Source organism: Poromitra crassiceps, assembly GCF_964638095.1.
Source record: "Poromitra crassiceps genome assembly, chromosome: 13".
NCBI lineage: Eukaryota > Metazoa > Chordata > Actinopteri > Beryciformes > Melamphaidae > Poromitra > Poromitra crassiceps.
The window spans coordinates 37,760,436-37,773,198 of NC_139644.1; the positions used below are offsets into that span (position 1 = coordinate 37,760,436).

Sequence of the window (12,763 nt, forward strand, 5' to 3'; positions counted from 1 at the left end):
CCTTTGACCGTTAGACCGCTGCTTTGCGACTCAAGCGCATCGTCAGTTAAAGACACACCTTCAAGCGGGTAGCCCTGTTGTTAGGGATGTAATGATACACTCAACTCACGATACTGACCGAGAAATAACGTTATCCCTTTCCGTTTTGAGTCTTGGTAGTTCAAGGTTCAATCAAAGCAACTAACGTTTCACTTCCAGAACCATTGTTTACATCGTTTGGTGCGCATGCCACTCTGACGTTGACTACCAAAATCGTAGCGTTACCGAGAGGCTAAATGCTAGCAAGCTAACTTTAGCTAGCCTCAGTAGCCTGAGTGCAGCATGGGTCTGAAGGAAACATGAGTTGCTGCTTACATCCTGGCATACATTACAGATGACGTGTTGCATCTGTCTCGTACACTTAATGACACCGCCGATGTGTTTCAGTATGGTTTCAGCTGTGCGTTTATGTGTGTTTATGACACCGCCGATGTGTTTCAGTATGGTTTCAGCTGTGTGTTTATGTGACCAACTCCACCGAAAACGGCTCACGTGTTTTGCGTTATTAATTGGTTTTGGCAATCGGCACTAAAAGCATGAATCGGAATCCCCCCCTTCACCCCCCCCCCCCCCCCCCCGGACCCCACTGCCACTCATAACCGTGATAAAATTACTTATGATAACCGTAACATTTCAAATTTTCATTATCATTAAAACCGTGGTACCGTGATTACAGTGCTTTGAAAAACATGGTAAATACTGTCCATCATCAACCAAAGTTGGCAACAGTCTCCTAGATACAAACGTGCAGCCTTGGAGAAATGATTTCAGTGAGTATATCAATCCTTTTTGGATCAGTTTTCAATATAAAACGTAAAATGATTTCAGTGAGTCTCTCAGTACTTTTTGAACATTTTCAGCAATTTTTTTATGAATACCGTGATAATACGATAACCGTGATCATTTTGGTCACAATAATCGTGATGTGAAATTTTGATGGAAACACTGATGTGGATGTAATGATGCAGTGGGTAAAGGCAAATAATAGCGCAGCTAGAACAGCCTGGTATGTTCACAAAATTACACTGTGATACAGCCTTTAAAACCAGGAAAAGACAACACTTATGTCATATCACGATACCAAAAATCTAAGATATCTAGTCCCATATCACGATATTGATATAATATGGCTATATTGCCCAGGCCTACACACACACACAGACACACACACACACAGCATCAGTGACCTTCATTCCTCCTCTGCGGCCTGGGTGCGTAGGTGAACTGCAGGTCGATGGTGCGGTTCTGGCGGGCCTCGGCGCGGCTCTTGCTGTGTGCCGAGGCCTTGTGGGCCTTGTAGTCGATCTCGGTGCGGAAGGCGTGGGTGAACTGCTCAGTGGCACAGCGGCCCTCCTCGCACAGGTAGTGGCTCTCTCTGAAGTGCTCGCTCAGGTACAGGTAATCACTGTCAAGTCAAATAAAAGAAATAAATACATAAATAAAAGGTTCTAAAACAGTGGTTCTCAACTGGTGTAGCCTCAGGACCCACTATTTTCCTTGTCATGAAGTCGCGACCCAAATTTCAGATTTTTTTTTTTAAACCACTCAAATTAATTGCACATAAAATAGCGCATTAATTTAATATACAATGCCTTCATGCACTGTTATAAACTTCAAATGAACAAAAAAGTGCAACAGAAGTGCAACTAGGGCTAAAAACCAATTGAAATAAGGCAGACTTGAATTACAGGCCTATATGTTTTTAAATTTAAACAAGTCAAACTGGTCATGCTCAGAAAGTCTTATTTGAACTGTATGAAATATGAAATAAAAGGCAGACTCATCTTGAATTACATGCCTATATGTTTTTAAACAAGTTAATAATAATAATAATGATAATAATAATAAAACAAGTTAACCTGGTGATGCTAATCCAGTTTCAATAGTCTGAATTTAACTAATATGAAATAAAAAGGAAACACAGGCAGGCTATATGCTTTTTAGTTAAACTGGTCATAACTTTTAATTAAACTGGGGCCATGCTAATCCAGTTTCAATCATCTGAATTGAACTAAAATTAAATATGAAATGAAAAGGCAGACTTCTCTTGAATTACAGGCAGAGCATATGCTTCAGCTTGTTAAACAAGTAAAACTGGTCAGGCTAATCCAGTTTCAATAATCTGAATTTAACTCAAATGAAATATGGGGATTTTTTTTTTTTTTTTTTTGGCCAATGTCCGCGACCCAATCAAAACGGCCCCGCGACCCACCAGTTGAGAAACGCTGTTCTAAAACACAAGACAAAATACAATGATTGAAAAATGCCTTATAAGGACATCTCATCTCAAAACACAGAGAGAGAATGACAAGGAAAGATTAGGATTTAAAGGAATTAACTGACCTAATTGTGAGTGTGTGCACGCGCGCAACGTAACAGAATGAATGAAAGAGCGAGTTAGAGGGATACTCGGCACTACCAAGCTAGCCTGGGTGAACCCAGCCTCCACGTGACCTGCTCTCAGTCAGACCTGTTCTCAGTCACTAGCGTAGTCATGTAGCGTCATGAAATACGTCATGGCACACATGCGCACTTCGCCTTGGGCCGCATGGTCAGGAAGTAAAACCAGGAAGAACCCCCCCCCATGATGATTTAATGCATCAGTGAGCAGCCTCCATCTGAATGCATGGGTGGGCGTGGCTCGTCCCCTATCCAGTTCTTTTAATACATCCATGGGCACTACTCATGTAGAACTTCAAATACTTCTGTATAGCAGAGTTGGTTAGCTTGGGTCAGAGATTTTCAAAGTGGGAGGCGGCCCTCCAAGCAGTTTCAGGGGAGGCTCAGTGAGTGGAAGTGAAAAAATACTACATTAGCTATTAAAAGGAGATCTCATAGAATAGCTTCAATGGGTCAAGAGATCGCTCAGATAGTCGTTTTGGAGAATTTTACATTTTTCCCACATGCCCACAGCCAGAAACTATTTTTTATTTGGTGTAATATGAAGTATGTCAAACAGCAATATCAGGCTATCTTGGCTCGATTGTTGCGTCTATGGGATCAAATAACAATCATGATCCAATAGGCATACAGGAAGCTCACCAATCACAGCCCAATAGCAGGCAGTGCTGTGGCTCTGTGGGAAATCCCTGGTCTCACGCTAGCTGCTTCCAGAGACGATGAGTCAAGCAAGACAGCCCAACTTCAACTCACTTCCTGTCATTTTGCCATGTGGGTTTTGCCCATGGTTTTCCATGGCCACACCAACTTAGGAGACTTTCAGCAGGTCTGACTCAATGGTTGATCACGCCCATTTAGGAGACTTGCTGCTACCATTTGTTAGAATTGGCGGAGCCTGCGGTGACCCATCTATATGCTGCTTCTGGCACACACACACACACACAAAAAAGATGACGAGGGGCAAAATGCCAAACTGGAGGTTTCAAATGGGAGTCCACATCACGGTGGCTACGTCCATATTTTTATAAGGCCTGCCATTTCATTGGGACTTTGAGTGTCATGGAGGCCATTTACACCTGGCATTAACATGCGTTTTCTGCCATCACATTGTGCTTGACCACATTAGCCTGATTTCATTTGCACCTGGCGTTAACATGCGTTTTGGGTGATCAGATTGCAATCTGATGGCAATCTGATCACCCAAAATGGGTGTCCTCTCAATCCACATACAGTTGCTGTATCCAGATTGAGAGGACACATTGCATTTACGCTCGTGTTCAATGTGTACACAATGCATCCCTGACCACCTCCGGAGGTGGTTTGGCCGATCAGATTGCAATCCGTCTCCGTCTTCAATGTGTCTTGGGCGCGTTTACACCTGTACTTTCAAGTGGTCAAGCACAATCTGATGTTAATGCCAGATGTAAATGGCCTCATAGGGAGGTTGCAGCCTATCCCAGAATGCATTAGGAGGAAAGCAGGGAAACCTCCTGGACAGGTCGCCAGTCCATCAAAGGGCTAACAGAGATAAACACACAATCACAATTCATACATATGGCCAATTTACAGTCTCTGATCCGCCTCCAATGGAATTGGAAACAGAACCAGCAAACCAACATGTGTCCGGCCAGAACACACCAGTAGTACTCCTGGGCACCGTCGGCATCGCAGAAGTGGCAGAAGTAGTGGTCCCGGCGTAAGTGCTTGAGCAGCTCGTCGTTGTCGAGGTACCGGTCGTCGCAGAACTTGCAGAGCGGGTGCCCGCGGTGGCTGGTGTCGTCGGGGTCGCCCTGTGTCCGGTGGCGTGCCAGGTCCTTGCGGTTGTACCATTTGCGCTCGTGGGAGAAGATCTGGTGGGGAGGAGGAAAACATGTCTGGTGAGTCAGGTTGCAAAATTTCAGGAATATTCAAAGTTGGAAACTTTCCATGGGGATTAACATGAATATATGGTAATTAACTGGAAATTTGGGGGTAATTTATACTAGTAGAACTTTAATGAATTCTTTCATTGAAGAACAACATTTTTTAAATTTCCTACACCACATGCAGAGATAATTCCCAGCATCCTGCACAAACTGGATGGCTATAGAGCTCAACAGTCACGTAACTGTTGATTCAGAGGAAAAATGCAAAAAGCAGAGGCTTGAGAGAGCTTGAGAAGCTCGACAACTTTTTTTAATTTTACATTTTGAATTGGGGTGGGGTGGGGCACATTTTGATGTAAGAACCCATTGAGGTTCTACTCACAAAGTCAAAAATGTCACATTATGTGTGCATTATAATAATGCATGTCTGCTTATGGCAAAACAAAATGTTTATATTTAGATCTGTATATGACAAGGGAACTAAATACAGTTTGTATGAATTACCCCAAAATTTCCAGTTTATTCCCGTTAATTCCCATGGAAAGTTTCCAACTGGGAATATTGGGAACACCGATAAGATAGCATTTCTGGAAAGTTTCTGGCCCTTTGCAACCTAGTGGTGACTGGTTCACTCTACTGGTCGAAGTGTGATAAGAGACTGACTGCTTTCATGCACTGATCACTGAGGGCTACAGCCAGGGATCAGCTGGCTGATGAGTGATGAGGGCTACCTTGAGATGCACAGCTTGCAGCAGTACCTTGAGCTGCATTTTTTTTTTTTTTTGACAGGGACAATGGACAGTCACAAACTGTCCCAGACTTAGCTAGGAAGCTACATTTCATCTGCAGTCCCTGGCTCCCTAGATGATATTACAATCAAAAACACAATAAAACAGAGTTACAATGTAAATCTGACACATATGCATGTATATACCGGTAATCCAATTCAAGTACAAAAGCATAAAATACAACACATACAAAATAAGAATAATAAAAGATGCACTGTTAGGTATTGGTTGTTAATGATTACATACATGATTGTTGGATTTCAGCCATGTGTTTTAGTTGTTTTTTTAAACTAGTAAAGTTAGGGCTTTGTCTGATGCTACTGGGAGTAGAGTTCCAGATGTTTGTAGCTCTGATGGAAAAGGCTGATCGGGCCAAATTCAGTGTGTCTGAGTTGAGCTGCACAGTTGCCTCTAGCTCTTGTTTGTTTGATGTTGTCTGAGCACAGTGAAACAAAATCTTTCAGAGGAGGAGGAGCAAGATCATGGATAATTCTGTACATCAAACAAATATTTGCATAATTTACAAAGTTATCAAAGGACAATAGATTGTACTTGGAAATGATATGACAGTTAGGAATGCACGATCCACATTTTTTCACTTCCGATCCGATTCCGATACCTGAATTTGGATATCTGCCGATACCGATATTTTTCTTGAATATACAGTATAGGCAAAGATTTCACCAATTAAAGATTTTTTTTAATATACCTTGCAAAAAGCACACAAAATTAAGAAAATATACAAGGCAAAGAAGGATACTATTATACATGTGCAAATTACGGCCAGCGCCCCGCCCCCTGTGCGGCCCGACTTTTTTAAATTTCCCCCATAGTGTGCATAGGCTTGATGGTGGTTTTTCCCGCCTGAGACCAAGTGGTACAGTATGACAAGTGGAGCTTTTGACCACTAACAAGGATATCAGGATAATGGGCCTCCTTCTTGCGTATTGAAAAAGACATACATGCAGTCGTATCAATGTTTAAAGTGAGACATGACTGTGTGAGCCAGTCAGAGATCTGAGACATGGCTGCCGCCACCTGCTGCCTGGTTTTGGCATGCACAAAAAGAACAGTATCGTCCGCATACATCTGGCTGTGCACCATCTTGGTGCACAGCTTGCAGCAGTACCTTGAGGTGCTTGGTGCACAGCTTGCAGCAGAAGAGTTCGTGCTGCTTCCTCATGTGCTGCTCCAGCTCCTCCAACTTAGAGAAGACCTTGGGCTCTGGACAGTGGGGGCACTCTGGCAACAGCAGTCGCCTGAATTAATCACGCACACACACACGAGAAAGGAGAAGAATGTTTTATTCCCTCCTGATTTCACCCCCATTGTCTCCCCAATTGTACTTGGCCAATTTCCCCCTGCTGCCCTGGCTGCTGCTCCACCCCCTCTGCTGATCAGGGGAGAGCCGTAGACTAGCACCACGCACCATCCGACACATGCGCAGTTGCCAGCCGCTTCTTTTCACCTGACAGTGGGGAGCTTCACCTGCAGGACATAGCACGTGGGCGGATCACACTATTCCCACCAGTTCCCTTCTGCTCCGACCGACCGACCAGAGGAGGTGTAGGCGCAGCGACCAGGACACATACCCTTAATCCGGCTTCCCACCCACAGACACAGCCAATTGTGCCTGTATGGACAGCACAGACCAAGCCGGAGGTAACATCGGGGTGTGAACCTGTGACCCTCGTGTTGGTAGGCAGGGAATCTACCGCCACACTACCCGGGCGCCCAAGGAGAAGAATGGAGTTGATGAAGAGTTATCTCGGTCAGGGGTTCAGTTTAAAATGGGGCCACACATACTAAAAATAGATGCACTCATAATACACTCAGGCCCTTTGGATCAAAGTGTTTCACAGCATATAAACTTCAAATTAACAGAGAACACAGGTGCCAGAGCTATAGTCAAGTTACCTCCATCTACATCTACTTGCCATTTCCCCACTTTGTACAGTAGTTCATTCAATTAAGAGTTTTAAACGTTTGCTCATTTTCAAAAACACAAACTCTATGGTGTCTAGCTGGAGATTAACTGCTGTACCAGCTAACAAAGACTCCCTAAACAAAGATATGGTCAATATATGTGACAATAGTGTGTCATCATCATAATAGTTTGTGAGGACAGGTTTTTGAGGCATCATTTCCTGTCTTTCATTTCTTCTTTAGGGTCTCAAGACATCGACATTGACAGGAAGCAGAGTGTATTGTAGTGCAGCACTGATGTGAAAACACTCTAGTCAGGCACAATGAAATAACTAACACTAACTTCTTCCACCAGGAAGAATGCCACGGAGGGAAAACTTAAGACGAGTAGCACAAAGTTAAAACCCCACTGGTATTGCAAATTGCAGCCTCTCATTAATAACCACATGACCTATCTTAGTTAAAATTGGCTAAGTGGGTGGTGTCTGTATGTCTGTTTACATGGGCACAGAATGATTAAAACAACAACAACATGAGTTTCTGAGCAGTACCTGAACTGGGCGTAGATCTTCGCGTCACTGAAATAGATGTCATGTTTCTTCTCACACTGGAACTGGTGATAGGGCAGACTGGCAAAGGTCTCCAGTTTCTTCACAAACACCACCTGAGGACAACATGACAAGTCAGAACATCAGAGATCTGCACATCTCCACGTCGGTCTACTGATGCAGCTCACTGCTTAGGGTTACCCTCAGCTCTTCTAAATTTCTTGTTCGGAAGCCTGAGTGAGCTGTTCTTTTTTTTAAGACAAAGTTTGATGAGAATCACAGAGTTGCCTGGAAACAGAGTCCATTTTGTCTTGTACATACATTCTACAATGCAATTAGACAGACCACCACCGCTCACTTTTTTTCGGCAACTAGGCTTCCGATATAATTAGTTTGCCCCACCCGCCCCTACCTGTGACTTCAAAGTGCAGAAATAAGGTGAGTTTAATGCCCAACACAGATTGTCTAACGAAAAAAGCATGGTCCATGAGAGGCCTCTTCCAACTGTAGTGTTAACACGAAATTTAGAAGAGCCCGAGGGTAATGCTTAGGGAAGGTAGCAGGATTATGCAACAGTGCACTGTGGACTATATTAAAATGATATAAACATACATGGGAAAATCTATTATGTGACAAAACAAACATACATACATACATAGCCTCAAAATGTTGCTCATGCACCACCACCATCTGATAAGACACGGTTATACGTTGGGTATTCTATGGAATCTGTTAGCCCATCCGGTGACGTGAACACACATTCTGTTTCGTTCTGCGTTTCCACGAAACGAAACAATGTGCGTTCACGGATCCGGACGGTTTTAACCAAGCTAATAATGTGTGGATCTGGTTATAAACCAAAAATGAAGCAAAACTGGACTAGCGTTAATCTGGTTTGGGTTACTTAGACCAAACTCAAAAGTGTATAACGCTACATACATACTAGCTTCAGGGCAGCTTCTCAAGTTGTTGACAGCTAGGGAAATGATGGCCTCATTTGACTGACACACTGTCCAGCGAACAGAACAGGACTTTAGCTATGGCTAACGTTACGTGGTGGGACACGTTGATTTCCACACGGCAGAGGTGACATGCTGCTCAGAATGATTACATAATCACCAAGCAGTCACAACTACCTAGCTAGCGTTAGCTACTGCTGGCAAGCTATTTAACGTGCTACTGTTTGCTCATTTGTAAGCTATAACTGCTAACGCTAATTTGTTACATTGAATAAATGGACAGTTAGCCGAGGCACACATTCCCAGCCCTGTGAAGTAAATGGCATATGCTGGCAATGTTGGCAACTGGTTATCAACATTACGGTGGGTGTGCTACCCGCCTAGCTAACGCTACGTAGCTAGTTAACGCTAGCTATAACGTTAGCTACAGTAAGGGAATTCGGAGTATTAGTTCGTATAAACAGTTGTCTAGCGTTATGTTGTGTTTGCCAAAAGTGATTTTGATTCATAATCATGACTGATTCATCATAGCTATTCATTTTGATCTTTTTTCAACCAAACTGTCAAAACGATGCGGCCTAGCTAACACACAAGCCAGGCTCCATCCCCGAGGCGCAGTGGCGGAGGACGCCGCACCTTGTCAAGCTCCTCCCGGCAGACGGCGCAGTACTTCTGCTCGCACAGCACCCTCATCTTGGTGGAGCAGCGGTAACACACCGGGTGGTCGCATTTTCCTAACGCGAATATATCCAGATCCTGGCAGCACAGCACGCAGTTCTTTTCGGCTTCCTTGGTGACTGTTGAATCCATGGCAGTGAAAAGGCACAGATGAACCTTACGTTATTGTTAGGGATGTTGTCAGATAGGTCCACACAGACGTTGAGGTGCTTGCTTACGTAATTGTGAAAGTCCGTGCTACAGTCACGGCCCACGCTCACTGTGTTGTCACTAGGAGATTTGTATAGCATTGGGATAGACCGATCACCGTTTGACTGCAGTCCTTGCTATGCTTATCACTCGCGTGTCCGTTTGCGCAATGCGCAGGCGCTCATTACATTTTCCACACGTGTCTGTGCCGATGCTGCATTCAGGTACAGTCGGGAATATTACAACGGAACGAAGCAACAAAGTACTACATGCCTACAGTATGCATTACCAGGGGTGTCAAACTCATTTTAGTCCACGGGCCACATGCGACCCAGTTTGGTGTCAAGTGGGCCAGACAATGAAAATCAATAATCAATAATAATAACCTATAAATGACAAAACCTCAAAATGTTCCCGTTTATCTTTAGTGTAAAGAATGACAGGTACAACCCTACAAGTAGGGTTATCTCAGATACCATCAAGCACATTATCTGCTGTCTGTACTGTGCATTACAATCAGGGGTGTAGTCGAGGGTAAACGCAATTTACCCACCCCTTTGAAATGAGGCAGATAATTTACTCGCCTATTTTCAGATCAATGAGGGCAAACAAGGTGGGTAAACTACTCACCTTGGATAGTTTATACCCACCTCTGTATTTATCACTACACCCCTGATTACAATTGATGGCAACTGTGCAATTAGCCTTCACAAGTGCATCACATTGGATTGAAGGACTTCTCAGTGCAATTTTCACACTTTGCAAAGTCATCCTTTGGGCCGCATTGGACCCTTTGGGGGGCCGGATCTGGCCCCCGGGCCGCATGTTTGACACCCCTGCATTAGACTGAGGAAGTGTGGATTTTTTTTATTATTATTCTCCAAGTTGTAGATATTTGACGTTTAGAGGGCACACAGTATTGCATACGTATCAACAATTGATGGCAGGCAAGCCTACAATTATAACTGTTATGTCTAAGACAGTCATTAAAACATCACTTTCATAAAGTGTGAGGGGCACTGGAAGGCAGCAGACAACCTTTACCCGTGATTTGTGAAATGACCCAATCCACAGTACACTGATTTCTAATGCTAATAACTATTACTCCAGCAAACAATTTATACTTCCACGGCCAGCACATTTTAGATTACAGTTGCTTACATACTGGTGTGGCTGGTGAACACAGGATCTTTCCACTCTCTTACCTAAGAGAGTTCCCGTTAAAATGCATGGCCTATCAGCAGACATAATAAGAGGCAACCCAGGCTCCATTATTAAGAAGAAGAGTCTTATCTGCTTGCCATTATTGCTACAAACAACATGGCTGCACTGATTTCCAGTTCATAAACCTCCCTGCTATTCTTTTACAAAACATGGTGCATGGTAGGCTGGTAGAGGGGCAGCCCTAATGCAAACTGAACAGATATAAAGCCGATTAATCATGCAGTTGTGATATTGATAAAAAGGAAAAAAGAAAATATGTGCATCCCTTGATGTGAAAAAGTAGCATGGAAGAAATTAACTTTTGGTGGAAATTTAGACATGTGGAACCGGCATCTATTGACAATTGCATAGTGTTGGCAGAGGTATGCGCTCTACTGGGTGCCAACTTTCTTTTTGGGTGCCGACTTCTTTTTTTTTGTTTCCATATAGTGGTCATTATTGTTCCTTCATGCATCCCACCAAAACAGCAATACTGTCCAAGTCAAAGGCATACAGTCACAGTGCATCCCTGACTGCTACTCATCAATACAGTGGAAATCAATGGAAGAAAACTATAATATATACACACATTTATTGTAAAAACAATTTTGTGCAATTTTGTTTGCACGTTCACTCATACCCGCCAGCCTACAGAAGTACATTCTCATGACATCTTAGTGCAATTATAATAGAACAGCCATCAAATTAAGAATAACACCTCCAGCACACACGTCATCACTTTGTCAACAGAGTTTGTTTGTCAAGCGAGCCACTGCTTTAAATGAACTCCCCAAATGTAGTAGACTTTACAATAGCAATCGCGTTAAGACCGTGCGTGTAACAGATAGTGAATAAAATAAAACATTCTCCTCAAGTAATTAAAGGAGGTACTGATGTACTGAGATGTAGTTGCATTCAGTATCATAGTCATTTGTGTGTACTGGTCAACACAGATGTCAAATTTTACTACAGTTTTAGGTTGAAGTTTCCCAAAACACATCACAACAATCCTTTGTTGTGATGCTCCTGGTGAAAGCATAGCAAAATTGATCTATTGACTATAATTCATTTATTTTTCTGGAGAAACCCTGTAACAATTAAGATGACAAGATAAGTGCACGCGCACACACCCGCACGCACATACAGTATATACTGTGTCCAACACGCGCGTGCACACACACGCACATATATACTGTGTCCAACACACACACATGCACGCACACAAGGTGTTTCAAACTGTATTATTACATAATTTTCATTTTTACAGGTGCATCTATTACACTATTGACAGACTACTGACTGATGAATTATTCTGTCAAAATGGCTAAAGAATAAAATAAACGGACTAAAATGATACATCTGTTTTTCATTATAACGATTAAAAACTGTATTGGCATTTTTGAAACACACTGTTATATCACATTGGTCAAACAGGCAGATCAAGCCCATGCCAGGTGATGGGAACAACACATCATCAGTCTGTGCTATATCAACAGCTGTTGATAAGGTGACAATGATAGGGATGTCCTGTAGAGGGCAGCACTCAGGTACAGTATGTGTGTATGACTTTGAAAGCCACCTGCTGTATTCATGTATAGTATGCTTGCTATTCTCATGGAAGGACCTGAAGGCCGAGTGTTACAACAAACAAGACAGATTAAAAACAAGACAGATTAAGGAAAAATAAAAGAATAAAGTACAAAAGACTGTCCTGGGGCCAGTTGCACCAAGTGGTCTTAACTATGCCTGGTCATAACTCCTACGTCGGTCTTAGTTAAAGCCCCAATCAGTAAGATTTTTGACATTTTTTACTGTAATATAAGAGCTTTTTAGTCACAGGACATGGTAGATTGACTTGTAATAGGGAGACCCTCGTCTTTATTTATCCCACACCGCCCTCCATTGGCCAGCCCTGGGACTAAGCAGTTTGCTGCCTGCGTCCCGTAGCAAGAAAAAAGAAAAAAGAAAAGGACGCGCGCATGCGCTGTACAGCGGAAGCGCTGTGTTCATGAAAACAAGGAAGTAACTCGATTCGGATTTGCTACGAAAATTATGTTTCACGGAACTATGGATTATTATTTCATCACGTGGTGAGTACCCGATGTCACAACATGTACATAGAGCTTTCTGGCGCTGTGTTTTGTTGACTTTGAACGGCGATATCGTTA

General features: G+C 43.0%; 1 protein-coding gene across 2 annotated transcripts in view; it reads right to left on the minus strand.

The window, feature by feature from the left end:
* znf598 (zinc finger protein 598) overlaps positions 1 to 9,335 on the minus strand; it is a gene marked incomplete at its 5' end in the record, with an annotated part of 29,269 nt that extends 19,934 nt beyond the window's left edge. The window contains 5 exons of one of the 2 annotated variants that reach the window (XM_083648963.1): positions 1,227 to 1,444; positions 4,078 to 4,289; positions 6,222 to 6,351; positions 7,570 to 7,682; positions 9,162 to 9,335. In XM_083648963.1, coding sequence (XP_083505089.1) covers positions 1,227 to 1,444; positions 4,078 to 4,289; positions 6,222 to 6,351; positions 7,570 to 7,682; positions 9,162 to 9,335 — 847 coding nt within the window. Of the gene's footprint in view, positions 1 to 1,226; positions 1,445 to 4,077; positions 4,290 to 6,221; positions 6,352 to 7,569; positions 7,683 to 8,509; positions 8,642 to 9,161 lie in introns of those variants that run through there. The other variant, XM_083648964.1, reaches the window with a different exon arrangement.
* Between the last annotated feature and the right edge of the window lie 3,428 nt (positions 9,336 to 12,763).